General features: G+C 41.7%; 1 protein-coding gene across 4 annotated transcripts in view; it reads left to right on the top strand.

Moving 5' to 3' along the window:
- The window catches only part of WDR19 (WD repeat domain 19), a 54,441-nt gene that overhangs the window by 13,469 nt on the left and 26,791 nt on the right, over positions 1–14,181 (top strand). For 3 of the 4 annotated variants that reach the window (XM_039914657.1, XM_039914658.1, XM_029046594.2), the window contains exons 8-16: positions 918–1,030; positions 1,799–1,972; positions 4,067–4,137; positions 5,243–5,415; positions 5,500–5,614; positions 6,690–6,796; positions 7,117–7,239; positions 12,140–12,289; positions 13,356–13,503. In XM_039914657.1, the coding sequence (XP_039770591.1) occupies positions 918–1,030; positions 1,799–1,972; positions 4,067–4,137; positions 5,243–5,415; positions 5,500–5,614; positions 6,690–6,796; positions 7,117–7,239; positions 12,140–12,289; positions 13,356–13,503 (1,174 nt within the window). Of the gene's footprint in view, positions 1–917; positions 1,031–1,601; positions 1,692–1,798; positions 1,973–4,066; positions 4,138–5,242; positions 5,416–5,499; positions 5,615–6,689; positions 6,797–7,116; positions 7,240–12,139; positions 12,290–13,355; positions 13,504–14,181 lie in introns of those variants that run through there. The other variant, XM_029046595.1, reaches the window with a different exon arrangement.

The following is a 14,181-nucleotide window of genomic DNA, read 5'->3' as shown; positions in this document are numbered from 1 at the left end:
GAGTTTAAAAATCCCTTCCCTTGTCCACCTCAAAGCTGAGAAGGAGAAATCACTTCAGTGGGATATCATTGACCTCTGATTTGATGGCAAGGTAGTGACTGCTAGGAAATTGCTATAGGAAGCAATTGGCCTTAACCGGGTTGGGAGCACTTGTTCCCAGGCCCGCAAGCCACCCAAGAACGTGACGGCTGAAGGATCCCTGTGAGCTCTGTCGCCCCTTTCTATTAACCCTACTGATTCTCATGGACTTTGATCACCATCAATTGTATTGATGGAGCACTTACTAAGTGCAGAGCGCTGTACTAAGTTCTCGGGGGGTACAATACAACCAAGTTGGCAGGCGTGTTTCCCTGCCCACAAGAAGCTTACAGTGTAGAGGGGGAGGTGCACATTATTGTCTCCCATTGGGAATGACAGATGAGCCTTGGTCCTAGCACTTGAGGACCAAGAAGCTGCGTGAAGGAAATTATTATAGTAGTATCGTGGTGCTATTTACCATTATAGTAACCACAGGCTCGTTGTGGGCAGAGAATATATCTGTTATATTGATGTACTCTCCCAAATGCTTTGTACAGTGCTGTGCACACAGTAAGTGCTAGTAAATGGGATTGATTTGTAGCGGGCCTTTATTGTCCCCATGGTGTTATCGGCAGGACAGGAAGCCCAGGAATCTTAGCAGCATTGACAAGGAGCCTTACGCCCTTCCCGCAGCATCCGCCGTGGGGGAGAGAAGCAGCACCAGCTGCGGGGAGAAAGGACAGTCTCTCAAGTGCTCAGTCTAGTGTCCTCTCTCAGTGACTGACTGAAAATTGCCTGCTAAATATAGTTTCTGTATTAGATAGATTATATGGTTATCCAAGTTTTGGAGGTATCCTGTACTGCTTTTCACCATACTTTCTTTTATCTTTCCCTGGCAGATAAGCGTGGTGGTTGGCAAGAAAACTCTGTTTCTTTTTAATATGAACGATCCAGATAGCCCAATTGATCTGGAATTTCAGCAGCGCTATGGTAGCATCGTGTGCTATAGTTGGTAAGTACAAACACATTTGCACGAATACAGGCCTTTAGGGAAGCCCAGAATAAGAAGGCCTGGTTTTCTATTATTTGTAATATTTTCTTTTCATTTAGCACAATCGTCCCCATTTTGCAGCCGTCTTGTCCGATTTAAGATGTTTGTTGCGTAGCTCTGTTAAAGCAACGAGAAAAGATGTTCAATTTCAAACCGCCTTCACTAATGCTGTGGTATTTCACAGTGCCTCATGTTCTCAGGCATTGGCACTGTAGGTTAGTTCTCATCATCCTGCCCCAAGCCAAGCCCTTAATGCTGAGCTGGCATATGAGACATCAAGCCTCAGAATTTTCAACTTTGCTCCCCCAAAAGCTTTTCTTCCTGGCTGCCCCTGAAGTCATTTGGAAAGCGGGCATTGCGTGTGGCCAAGGAGATCTCTTGTTCAGGCAGCTATTTCATCTTCCCCCTAGGCAAAAACCCAGTTCCAGCAGTGGGACTAGTCGAGCAGAGGACTTGGGCAAGGGGTGGAAGAAGACCTTTCTCCTTTTCACACCCGGGAGGGCAGGCCGTTTGCCTAATGCGGGCAGCAGAGGCCAGAGGAAAGAGTCGGGGCAGATAGAAAAATAAAGAGGCGGTGCTCTTTCTTTGAATGACCGCGTTCTCTGAAATCATTCATAACAAGGTGGGTTCTTTCCTGCTAATTTGGGGGTTGAAATTTCCTGTCGTTGCTTCTGATTGGCCCGAGCTCATCCATAATCTTCACACTGCGTTTTGCTTGTGGGCCTTCAGGTACGGCGATGGCTACATCATGATCGGTTTCTCTCGAGGGATCTTTGTCGTCATTTCTACGCATATTCGAGAGATTGGGCAGGAGGTCTTTCAAGCCCGCAACCATAAGGACAACCTCACTAGCATTGCAATATCACAGTCCCTCAACAAAGCTGCTACATGTGGAGATAACTGGTAGGTGAAATTCATATTTACAGGTAAACCTCTTAGGGGTTAAAAAATAGTGGTATTAATCACACACTGTGTGCCAAGCACTGTTTTAGGTGCTGGGCTAGATACAAGATAATCAGTTTGGACATAATACCTGTCCCGCTTGGGGCTCTCGGTCTCAGTAGGAGAGTGTAGGGTTTAATCCCACAGATGAGGAAACTCAGACGGCTTGTGATTCCTGTGTGGGAGAGGAACTTTCCAACTGGTTGCTTTGGACTCCCCCAGTGCTTGTCACCCGGTAAGCCCTTATATACGTACAATCACTCTGTTCAAAAGAATGACAAGGAGTCGTGAGTGTAAAGGTGATGAGTTGATGGCAAGGAGGTTGCGGTCTGAGAAAAAGAAAAATTAATCGGGAAAGCTTTCTGGAGGTGGGGCAGCCACGACAAACCATTCCTGAGCACCTACTATGTACAGAGCGCTCTTCTAAATACTTGGGAGAGTGCAATAGTAGACATGATTCATTCCTTCAAAACTGTGCCCTGTGTTTTGTTTTTCTGTTCCCATCCTGATTGTGCCCTTCAGGCTGCTGGACACTGGATCAATGTTTTAAAAGTCCATTGAGCAGTGAATCCATAGCTTCCTGAGTGTGCCTGGTAGCTTCAAACCTACCTCATGTAAGGATCATTTGGATTCTTTTTCCCTAATTGTGTTCCTTGCAGTTGTCCACACTGAAGTTCATTTGCCATTTTGCAGGACACTTATCTGTATGGGGTCTTTCTAGAGTTTATCCCATCTTCAGGACATTTCTCCACCCAGAAGCAGTTAGTGTCATCTACAGACTTTGAGATTCCACTGCATACTCTCTCTTCCAACTCATTTATGATAGTTTAGCAAAAGCAATCCTACCAACTGATCCCTGGAGAACCCCACTGTTTACACTTCTCCACCCCTACCATTTGTTTCCTGCTTTCAGTCCAGTTTTAACCCATGAAAAAACATGATTTCCCACCTGAACTGGTTTTTGTTAAAAAGCCTTTATTGTAGAATCTTTTGGAAAAATCTCAGTAGATGTTGTTTTTCAGTTTCTATGTAGACACATTGCTCGCTGGTCCCTTCAAAGAACTCCAGCAGATGAATGAGGCATGAGTTTTCTGTTAGAGAAACCATACTATCTTTCTCCCATTTGATTATTTTCTTCTGAATGCTCATTGATCCTGGATTTAATTATCCATTTTTGCTATTTTTCCAGGAATTAGAGGGTAGACACCTCCTCCCACCCCCCTCCCCAACCGCCCCCCCCGGCCAATCTGCAATTCCCAAGTTCACCTGGGGAACATTTTTATAGTGGGGAATGAATGCAGTACAACAGTTCTAAATATGTTACACATTCTTACCGGGAGTTCCTCAATTCCCCCTCTGCCTACCCCTAAATTTCTTCAGAAATCTCAGGTGGTTGCCATTCATTTCCAGTGATTGAGTTCTAGTGATAGACTTGCAATTGTTTAACACCTTGTGATCACCATAATTTGATTTTGTGACTGGTTTCTCGGTGGATCTTTTCCATTGAGATAAAACCCCCTAGTATCTTCTCTGAAGCGCCTCTCACAACTAAAATAGCCAGTATATACCACTCAAACATACATACTTTATATTTTTTTTAACAGTGCTCTCTATGCTTTTTAATTAAGGCAACTCTTTAGGAGTGTGTCTTTATTTTTTATTATCATAATTTATGCTCTCCCCATCTTCTAAACCCTTCTGAGATCACCTCTCCAGGAGCTCTTCCCTGAGTAATCGTTAATCTGCCTACTTTATATAATCCAATGGCCACTTTGGTCCTTCCATGTCACTAAAATTGAATAAGGCACCACAGTTTTTGTAGCATTTATGTACATATATACTCTTATTCCCCATCTGCAATTTATTTAATGTCCGTCTTGCCCATTAGACTGTTAGGGCTTTGAGGGCTGGAATCATGTCTTCTAACTCTATCGTACTCTCTCAAGCACTCAGTGTTGGGCTCTGCACAAAGTAAACACTCATTAAATGCAATTGATTGGTTTGGAACTGAAAAATAGCCCTGGAAAGTTTAAGAACTTCCTCTTTTTGTTTCAGCATTAAGATCCATGACCTGTCAGAGTTAAAAGAAATGTATGCTATAATCAACTTGGATGATGAAAACAAAGGTATTTTCATGATATTTCTTAGAACCGATGGATTTTACAATGTGTCGTGATGATTCTCCCGTGAAAATGATTGAGCGTTCAACTCTCCTGGCTGCATGTAAAAATGGGCCGCCAAGTGACTGGATAGACCGTTAGAGAAACTTGTGCCCCACCAATCCCACTCTCTCAGCCGTCACCTCCTCCTTTCATTTGCTGCCTAGAGATTCAGCAGTGGCTGTAGGTTCTTCTGTCCGGTTTTGCTTCCTTAACCTTTGGTCCTGGGCCCACTCACAAGATAATAATGAGGCAATCGAATCCACTGTTGGTGCAGGATTGTTGACACGGTCCTAACAGATCATAGCCTAATGAGAAGCAGCGAGGCCTATTGGAAAGAGCACTGGCCTCAGAGTTGTAGGATCTGGGTTCTAATCCCCACTCTGCCACTTGCTTGCTGTGTGACCTTGGACAAGTCACTGAACTTTTCTGTGCCTCAATTTCCTGGACTATAAAATGGGGATTAAATACTTGTCCTGCCTGTGAGCGTGTGGGACAAGGACTGTGTCTGACCTAATTAAGTTGTCCTTACCCAGGTTTAGAACAATGTTTGACACAGAGTAAGCGCTAAACAAATACCATTAAAAAAAAACAACCTCAAAAGCATTCTGAAAAAAATCCACAAGAAGAAAATAGTTTTTTATAGTAGTGAACAGATGGTGTTAGAGAGAGCATTGGGTTTATACATTAATTTTATGAAGATTAAGCTAAGGCATTATCCACTCCCATCACTGAGTCCTCCACTGTTGCTTCCTTATTTTAAAAGAGATGAATTATAACATAAATTGACATTTCATAAGTATTCCATCAGAATTATTGTGGATGTTGTAATCTTTCAAGCAACGTTTTATAAATGCTACTAGTGTATTTGTCATTTGTCCAGTATTGAATTCCAGGTAAAAATATTTCCACTAAGACAAGTATCTTGATATCATAAAAATGGTATGGTTTTGAATTTGAAAAATGTCTTCTGCTATCGATGCTTTTTCAACGAAGAGTATGTGTAATATTAAATTACGAATCGTTTCCCCCTTCCTCCCCCACCCCCAATTAAAAAGCAAATATATTTCAGGGCTAGGAAGTCTGTCTTGGACGGATGATGGACAGTTGTTGGCAATGTCTACACAAAAAGGCTCGCTTCATGTCTTCCTGACCAAACTTCCGGTTCTTGGTGATACCTGCAGTACCCGAATTGCACATCTCACCTCTCTTTTGGAAGTCACCGTAGCCAATCCAGTAGAAGCAGTACGAGATCTCTGTTAACTCTATTTACGGCTAAATTTAGAATAAGCGAGAGTGGTGACTACAACTTTTCCAATTTTCTCTTAGGAGTTACCAATCACAGTTTCTGTTGAGGTGGAGCCCAACTTTGTAGCCGTCGGCCTTTATCACTTAGCTGTGGGAATGAACAACCGAGCGTGGTTTTACGCCCTTGGAGAGAATGGTAAGTAAAAATCCATTTCTGTTCTTTAACCAGTTGCATTGTAGTAGCTTTAAGTTTACAGGTATTTGAGACAGGTGTGAGTTCTTTTAATGTCAAAAGCTTTATTTATTTCAAATTGTATTAGTGCTTACTGTGTGCAGAGCACTGTACTAAGTGCTTGGGAGAATACAGAGTTCACTTGATAACAAAATAGTTGTAGCTTTATGAATGGTTCCTCAGTAGCAGGGTGAGATACCGTTAAGGAAAGGTTCCGGAGTGGAAACTCCTCAGGGGAAGCACTGCATCCTATAGTTCTCTCAAAAACCTGGAGAAGCAGGGTGGCCTAGTGGAAAGAGCCTGGGCCTGGGAGTCAGAGGACCTGGGTTCTTATCCTAATTCTATCACCTACCTACTTGTGTGACCTTGGGCAAGTCATTTAGCTTCTCTGTGCCTCAGTTCTTTCATCTGCAACATGGGGATTCAATACCTGTTCTCCCTCTTACATACTCTGGCAGCCTCACGTGGCACCTGATTATCCTGTGTGTTCCTCAGAACTTAGTACAGTGCTTGGCATGTAGTAAACGTTTAATAAATGCCACCCTTATCACAATTACTATTATTATTACTACGATTATTAGTAGTCCAGTGCCTTCCACGTAGTGAATGCTCAGTTAACATTGATGATTATGATGCTGCTTTTTCTTCTTTAGTTCAAGGCTTGCGGTGCTTCCCCTTTGGCTAAAGGGAGTTGCTTTAAGCATTTATGGTTCTCTACTATTTTGATTCTAGTCTATCTTTGAGTCTTGCAGAAAAGTCCTCCCACCAACCCTAGTCAAAGGTTATTACTTAGACCCAGATTCAGGATGAGTACATTTCTCTGTTTTCATTGTACGACTCCATGCTCCTTAGGCAGTGATTCATACTCAGTAGACACTCATGTCTCTTACCATAAGAGGGCCAGAATAGCCTCTTCTCTGTGCTGAGGGAAAGAGGAGTCAGTGAAGTGTTTATATTTTGGAATACAAATGGGGTGATTTTTAAGTTCCTTGAAACATGTATATGGAATGGTTTTAAATGTATCTTTATTGTTTTTCAGGAGTAAAAAAACTGAAAGATGTAGAGTATCTGGGGACAGTAGCAAGTATGTGCCTTCATTCTGACTATGCCGCAGCCCTTTTCGAGGGCAAAATTCAGTTGCATATGGTGAGTATGATTTTGAAATCTGAGAGCCAAGAGGAGAATTAATTTGCAACAGTTTAGTATAAAGACGTTTGAGCCAGTGAGACATTGTTGTCTGAAAGGGTGAATTTAAGTGATGGACAGAGATTACAGCAAAAATAATTGAAAACTAAACATAAAAAGAACTACTTTTGTGTGTGACCTTGACTGGGTTTGATTAATGAAGAATACTTCATTAGGGAATGATTAACATTTTGTTGAAGCTCTATAGCCCAACACTCATGTTCTTTGCTGTTTGTGTGCTATTGCATAAATGCAACTTGTAATTATTCTTCATATTTTAGATAGAGAGTGAAATTCTGGATACTCAAGAAGAACGTGAAACGCGATTATTCCCAGCAGTGGATGATAAATGTCGTATCTTGTGCCATGCTTTAACTGGTGATTTCCTGATTTATGGTACAGATGTACGTATTTTGTCTCTTCATAACTTCTAATTGGATCCATTGCCTAGGATATTTTTTATTCTGGTGTCTCTGATTCAGTTGGAACCTCCAACTGCACCCAACTTTTCTCTTTGCCCTTTTATGGCATACATTTAAATTTTGATAGTTTATGGATATCTGGAAAGCATAAGATATTAAACTATTTAAGTTCATCTAGCTTTCATAGTGCAGTAGAAATGAAACGAAGAACAATGAGTGAAATTTATCACTGTCATAGAATTTTATCCTTAGTACTCCAGAAACGAGCAATTAGCTAAATTGTTCCCTTCGTGTTATCCCCTTTTACAACATAGCTGTCTGAGATCCATGACGATCATTTCTGCCTCCTACAGCTCCAGGTTTTAAGAACTGCCAGGGGCCAGAATCTGCAAATGCCTATCCCAGTAGTCCAAAATTGTCTAGGGAATACATAAGCAATTTTGGGGTGTCTTATCCTATTACTTCCCATCCTGAGGAGAAAATGGAGCCATGCCCCTTCCTTTTAAAGGATAATGGTAGCCACCCAAGCATTTGTTCTCTAGGATGTAGCCTTGCAGAAGGAAGGGTAGAACAAAGTGTGTGTGTCTTTCATATCTGAAGATGATAAACTTCATGAAGTTCACCCACGTGTGTGGGAGTAGCAGAAAAGATCAGCTTGTTAGTGTCAGTCTCTTTTATCCAGTGTGTATCCTCTTTTGTCGTTTCTATTTTCAATTCTTACCTTTATTTTTCTTTTTTGGGATTTGCCTCCTAGAGCCATAGTCCTTCTAAAGGATCTGCTCCAAAAGAGTTTCCCCCCTCTATGGTAGCAAGTCAGGCTGGTCTCTTGCAGTTCATTCTCAGTATTCTAGCACATCAACTGACCCAGCGGTTCTTTAGATCCTTAGAGAATTTCCCCTGTATTCTCATTTTTGCCCTGATTTGCAGTCACTTTGTTGTTTTGGATATCTTGCTGTACTCTTTCTGCACATATGTTCCCTTTATTGAAGCTATGCTATAAAGAATATTGCTACCATGCTGATAGTTTGACTTTGTGCTACAAATTTGATATTAGCTGTGACATATAAGTGATGCTTAAGAATCCAAATGTGAAGTCTGGTGGGCATTAAGCAGCATCGTCAATGGTATTTATTGAGCGCTTCATGATTACAGAACGCGATACTAAGTGCTTGGGAGAGTTCAATACAATAGTGTATGTGGACACGTTCCCTGCCCATATCGAGTTTAGAGGCTGGAGTACAATGCTTACAATCTTAGTAAGTGTTCTGCACACATTAAGTGTTCAGTAAATATTGTTGATTTGAAATGAGAAGCAGCATGGCCTAGTGGCAAGAGCACGGGCTTGGGAGCCAGAGGATGTGGGTTCTAATCCCGGCTCTGCCACTTGTCTGCTGTGTGACCTTGGGCAAGTCACTTAACCTCTCTGTGCCTCAGTGACCTCACCTGTAAAATGGGATTAAGACTGTGAGCCCCACATGGGACAACCTGATTACCTTGTATCTACCCCAGAGCTTAGAACAGTGTTTGACACATTAGCACATAGTGCTTAACAAATACTATTATTGTTATTATTATTCATTCATTGTATTTACTGAGCGCTTAGTGGGCAGAGCACTGTACTAAGTGCTTGGAAAGTACAATTCGACAGCAAATAGAGACAATCCCTACCCACAGTCTAGAAGGGGGAAGACAGACAACAAAACAACACAAAACAAGTAGACAGGCAAGCGTGGACCTGGGAGGCAGAGGTCATGGGTTCGAATCCTGACTCTGCCAGTTGTCACCTGTGTGACTGTGAGCAAGTCACTTTAACTTCTCTGTGCCTCAGTTACCTCATCTGTAAAATGGGGATTAAGACTGTGAGCCTCACGTGGGACAACCCGATTATCCTGTATCTCCCAGTGCTTAGAACAGTGCTCTGCACATAGTAAGTGCTTAACAAATGCCAACATTATTATTATTATTAGTAATAACGTGTCTCAGTTGACCCAGACTAGGAATTTAGAAGACATTTAGTTTGATCTTAACTTTGATCTCACACTAGACCTGACACTCTTTCAAGTGGCATACTCCCTGACTTGATTCTATTTTTTTCATCTCTGAATCCTGTTCCCTCCATCTTGAAAGCTGCTTGGAAAGAGCACCATGGAGAATCACCCCTTCCTTGTTCTCTACGATACTTGTAGATTCAGTAAGTAGAACAGGGTACCAGTAATCACAGTCTGATGTTTGGTACACTTATTAAGTGATAGGTTATTGCTCCTTTAACTTTCTTCCCATGTAGTCAAAATAACTTTTTTTCCATATCTGATTCACTAACCATCTTAGCTTTGAATTACTTCATGATAATCAAATGTCTGAGATTAAAATTGTTGTCAGGAATCTTTCCAAAACTTTGCAGACATTTTGTGTCTACCCCAGCGCTTAGTACAGAGTCTGGCTGCCTATTTACTTGTTTTGATGTGTGTCTCCCCGCCTCTAGACTATGAGCCCGTTTTTGGGTAGGGATTGTCTTTCTTTGTTCCTGAATTGTACTTTCCAGGTGCTTAGTACAGTGCTCTGCACACAGTAAGCGCTCAATAAATGTGATTGAATGAATAACCTCTTAACAGATGCCATTTAAAAAAAATCCCTTGTGGATGTATCTTCGCAGAGATGTAGCATTGACATTGGTGGCAAAGCGCTTTTGTTTCTGGCCAAGTCGGTGGTTGTTAGGCAAATTTTGGAGGCTGTGACACCAGCGCTCCCCATTTGCAAATCCAATACTGAAAGTCTTCACTGAGGAGGTTTTTCAGCAGACGTCCCAGTGACATCTGGAACTTCTCAGCAAATCAGTTTTCCCTCACTGCTGCAGACTCGGTATTCTGCCAGTTCACATAAAGCAAATCTATTTCTGCCTGGGTGGCTCTGTTCTCATAGTTTCAGAGCTGGCATCCTGATGTTCCGTGATGCAATGACTATTTGCTTTGTGGGGCATCATTTTTGATATGCTTTGCCCTGCAAAAAATAAAGCTCACCCATCATGTCTGATGATTTGGATGAAGCATTCAGTTTCTTAGGGTACACTTTCTAAACCCTTGCTCTTTTCGGAGAGGGAACTGCATTTTTTAACTGGGCTTCCCAGAATATGCCAATCCCTTGTACCTTGGGGGCAGGCAGGGCAGAGTTTACTTTCCAAAGCACTTAGTGCAATGTTTTGCACACAGTGAGTGTTCCCATAAACATGCCTTAGTCCTTAAGGCAGAGTTTTTCTCAAACCTAGTCCAGGTGGATCCAGAGTATATATCTGGCCTGGTAACAGAGGCATCCCAAGCACTTTTAGAGCTGAATGGAAACCTGAATGTTTAGTTTGGTTCGTTGAACTTGTAACCAAGTTTTGCCCGGCCTCTCAAACCCCTGGGGAAGGAAGAAGAAAAATGGATCGAACACGGCCATTCCCGTCCGCTCCCTGGGTTGCTAAAAAAGAAACATTTATTTGTTGCTAAAAAAGAAACATTTATTTGTAATGCAGTAGCGAAGATCCACAAGTGGTGTTCGTTAGGTGCTTACTGTGTGCAGAACACTGTACAAAGTCCTGAGGAAAATGTACAGGGGTGAGAGACCCTCTCTGTGGCCCCCTGGGGGCCCACAATCTCCTGTGGTCTTCCAGCTGAGAGGATTTTTCACATAGCTTGATTATTTCATTTTCTTCAGTTGTCTTATAAATCTTCTTATACATTGCAATGATAATTTGATTAGGATGGAAGGTGTATTTTAGATTTAGCTTTTGACTCTGAACCAATAAAAAAGAAGCAAGTGAGAATCTAAAACCATGCTAAGAATGCTGGAAAAAAAATCAATCAATGGAATTTATTGAGCACCTACGGTGTGCCGGGGCACTGTACTGAGCACTTGGAAGAGTACAATGTAACAGAGTTGGTAGTCACATTCCCTGCTCAGAAGGAGCCCCACAGTCTAGAGAGGGAGACAAGCATTGAAAAACATTACGACTGTATACTTAAGAGCTGAGGGTGGGGTCAATATTGAATGCTTAAAGGGAACAAATCCAAGTGCTTAGATGACAAAGAAGAGAGAAGGGGAAATCAATCAATCGACGGTCTTCCTTGAGCGCTTATTATGTGCAGAACACTATTCTAAGCATTTGGGAGAGTACAACACAACAGAATTAGTTAGAAATGTTCTCTGCCCGTAATGAGCTTACAGTGTAGAGATGAGCTGTTCCAAAACAGACTCTGAAATAAGAAAATCTCCTGGAATGGGTCATAAAAAAAGTGCAAGTGGAAATAGAAGAAAATGATAATGCTGAAAAAAAGCAAACAGTGTGCTGTAGAGCACTTACTGTGTGCAGAGCGCTGTACTGAGTGCCACGGTGGCAGAAGTATGGATGAGTATGGGGTGGGAAGGAGAGGGGGTGACAGTATCCGCAGGTGGAAGGTGGTGCACCCCATTGGGTGGGGTCAGGATGGGGAGAGGTGGTCCCATCTTTCCCTCTGCCCCAAGATCCTGGACTAGATCCCCGGTGGCGACATCTTCAACACTGGCTGGCTGTTTCCCCTCTATACCCCCCTCCCCCCCAAAAGTCCAGGTGCCACTGGGGTGGTGGAGGTCACTAGTGTCTGGTTCCACTTTTATTTTTTTTATCGTTCAGCACTGCTTGATACTAGAAAAAGTAAGGCGTTAGTTGACTGTTGAATCCCAGATACTGTATGTTTGCCCCATAAAGAAGATAGACCATTCTTTTGCAATTAGAATTTCTTTACTCGACACTTTTAGTTTAAAAATGAAAAACCTCTTCAACATAAATTACTCCAACTTGATTTTTCCATTAGAACATAATTGCCTCTAACACAAAGTACTCTTACAATTGCTCTTTTGTTATCAGACTGGTGTTATTCGCTTTTTCTTCATTGAAGACTGGCAATATATAAATGAATATCGGCACTCTGTCAGCGTGAGAAAAATCTTTCCAGATCCCAATGGGACTAGATTGGTTTTCATTGATGAGAAAAGTGATGGTTTTGTCTATTGTCCGGTAAGTGTGGCAAATGAGGAAAAGCAACACAATTTCACTATGCCTTGGTTTTTCTTTATGTATTCACCAACAGACATTGGAAACTATTTCTAAAATGAGTTTTTATTATGTAATTAAATTTCTTAAAAATTGCAGTTCAACTTTTCTTATAGACCTTGTTTGTGGCTGCATTTTTCTGCTTTTTTTTGCTCTTCCAGGAAGTGATTTCTTTTTAATTTGATGAAACATTTATTTTTTTTTAAATTACACTTGGATATTAAACTTAACCACTTAAAAATTTTACTTTCATAGTAATGCCTGTAACCTAGCCATGAAAAGTGAATTAGGAAAGGGGAACTTCAGGGGACTGTGCAGTGCAGATGCGTACTAGTTTTTAGCAAGATACGGTGTCAGAATTTAGAATTTTAAGTATATGTCATGATGTTCAGCTACCCTTTATTCCTCCAAGAAATACATTTACTTTAAATGGTCTAGTAAATTTTTATGCAGTTGAGGTTTTTAACTTCATATCCTAATAAAGTTTGAAATGGTAGATGGCCCATCCTTCCCCGTGAGGATGGGTGGTCTTCCAAGTATACTTTGGTGCCACATCAGAGAAATATATCGAACAGAATGGATGAATGGCTTCACCCAGGAGAATAGTAGTTAGCATTTATTGAGTGCCCACTTGGTGGTGTGCACTGTAGTAGGCATTTGGGAAGAATAAAAGAATGACATATTGCCTGCCCACAAGGAGCTTAGCCTTCGATGGTGGGAGACCCACATGAAAGTATTTATAAATAGAATGATCAAAATAAATGAGTATACAATTAATTCAGGAGTGCCAAGGGAGGGTACAGTAAATGCATATAGGTAATAGGACTCAAGATGCTGGGAAATTAAGGGGAGGACTGACTGGAGGAGGTGGAATTTTAGGAGGACTTTGAATGTGGGGAGAGCTGGGGTCTGCTGGGGGGCGGGAGAGAGTTTCAAGCCAGAGAAACAGTAATACTTATGAGCTTTTATTCTTACAGTTTTAGATGCATGTTAGTATTATAGAAGGGTTTTTTCTTTGTCGTTCTTGTAGGTTAATGATGCTATACACGAAATTCCAAATTTCTCCCCGACCATTAAAGGCATCCTTTGGGAAAATTGGCCAATGGATAAAGGTGTATTTGTTGCCTATGATGATGATAAAGTCTATACTTATGTCTTTCACAAGGACACTATACAAGGTATGTAGTCCTATTTTATACTTTTATCAAATCAATCATATTTACTGACACTTATTGGGTGCAGAGCAATATAGCAAGTGCTCGGGAGAGTGTGATAGAACAAAGTTAGTAGACGTGTTCCCTACCTCCAAGGAGCTCACAGCCTAGAGGGAACATATTGATTTAAATGTTTTTCCATTGACAAGCAGGATCATCTTCAATGGAGTTTGCTTTATGCCATTTGATTGGTTAATGTCCTTGGAATTTAGCAAGGGTTGAAGAAGGTGCTACAGTTCTGTGCGCAAAACTCACCAGAGAGGAGGTGGAAGGAAGCAGGGGGCGAGTGCAGATCCGGCTACTACATTTTAGCCATAGCTTCCTATTGTTTCTCTTGGATCTTCAGAAATAGTAACTTTTAGTCCTCGGTCCAAGTGGTGCAGTTCAACATTTGTTATCCACCAATGACGCTTGCGGGTCCAACCAGAAGTAATACAGAAGTGGAAGGAAATAAGGTAGAGGAAGGATTCCAGAAAATTTACAGCTTAAAGCAAAACTGGCAGTGAGTCTTTGGAAGGACTTTGGGAGCTGGCGGAGGCCGAGGTTGGAGAACGCTGCCTTTCAAGCAGGTAGAAGGAAAAAGCCATCAGGCCAGGAGAAGATTCCAATTGTCTCTAGCCATACGGGGCCCGTTCTGAGGAT

The sequence above is a fragment of the Ornithorhynchus anatinus genome, chromosome 18, assembly GCF_004115215.2.
Source record: "Ornithorhynchus anatinus isolate Pmale09 chromosome 18, mOrnAna1.pri.v4, whole genome shotgun sequence".
NCBI lineage: Eukaryota > Metazoa > Chordata > Mammalia > Monotremata > Ornithorhynchidae > Ornithorhynchus > Ornithorhynchus anatinus.
Note: the sequence above shows the minus strand (reverse complement) of the source record. Positions and strands in the feature narration are given on the sequence as shown.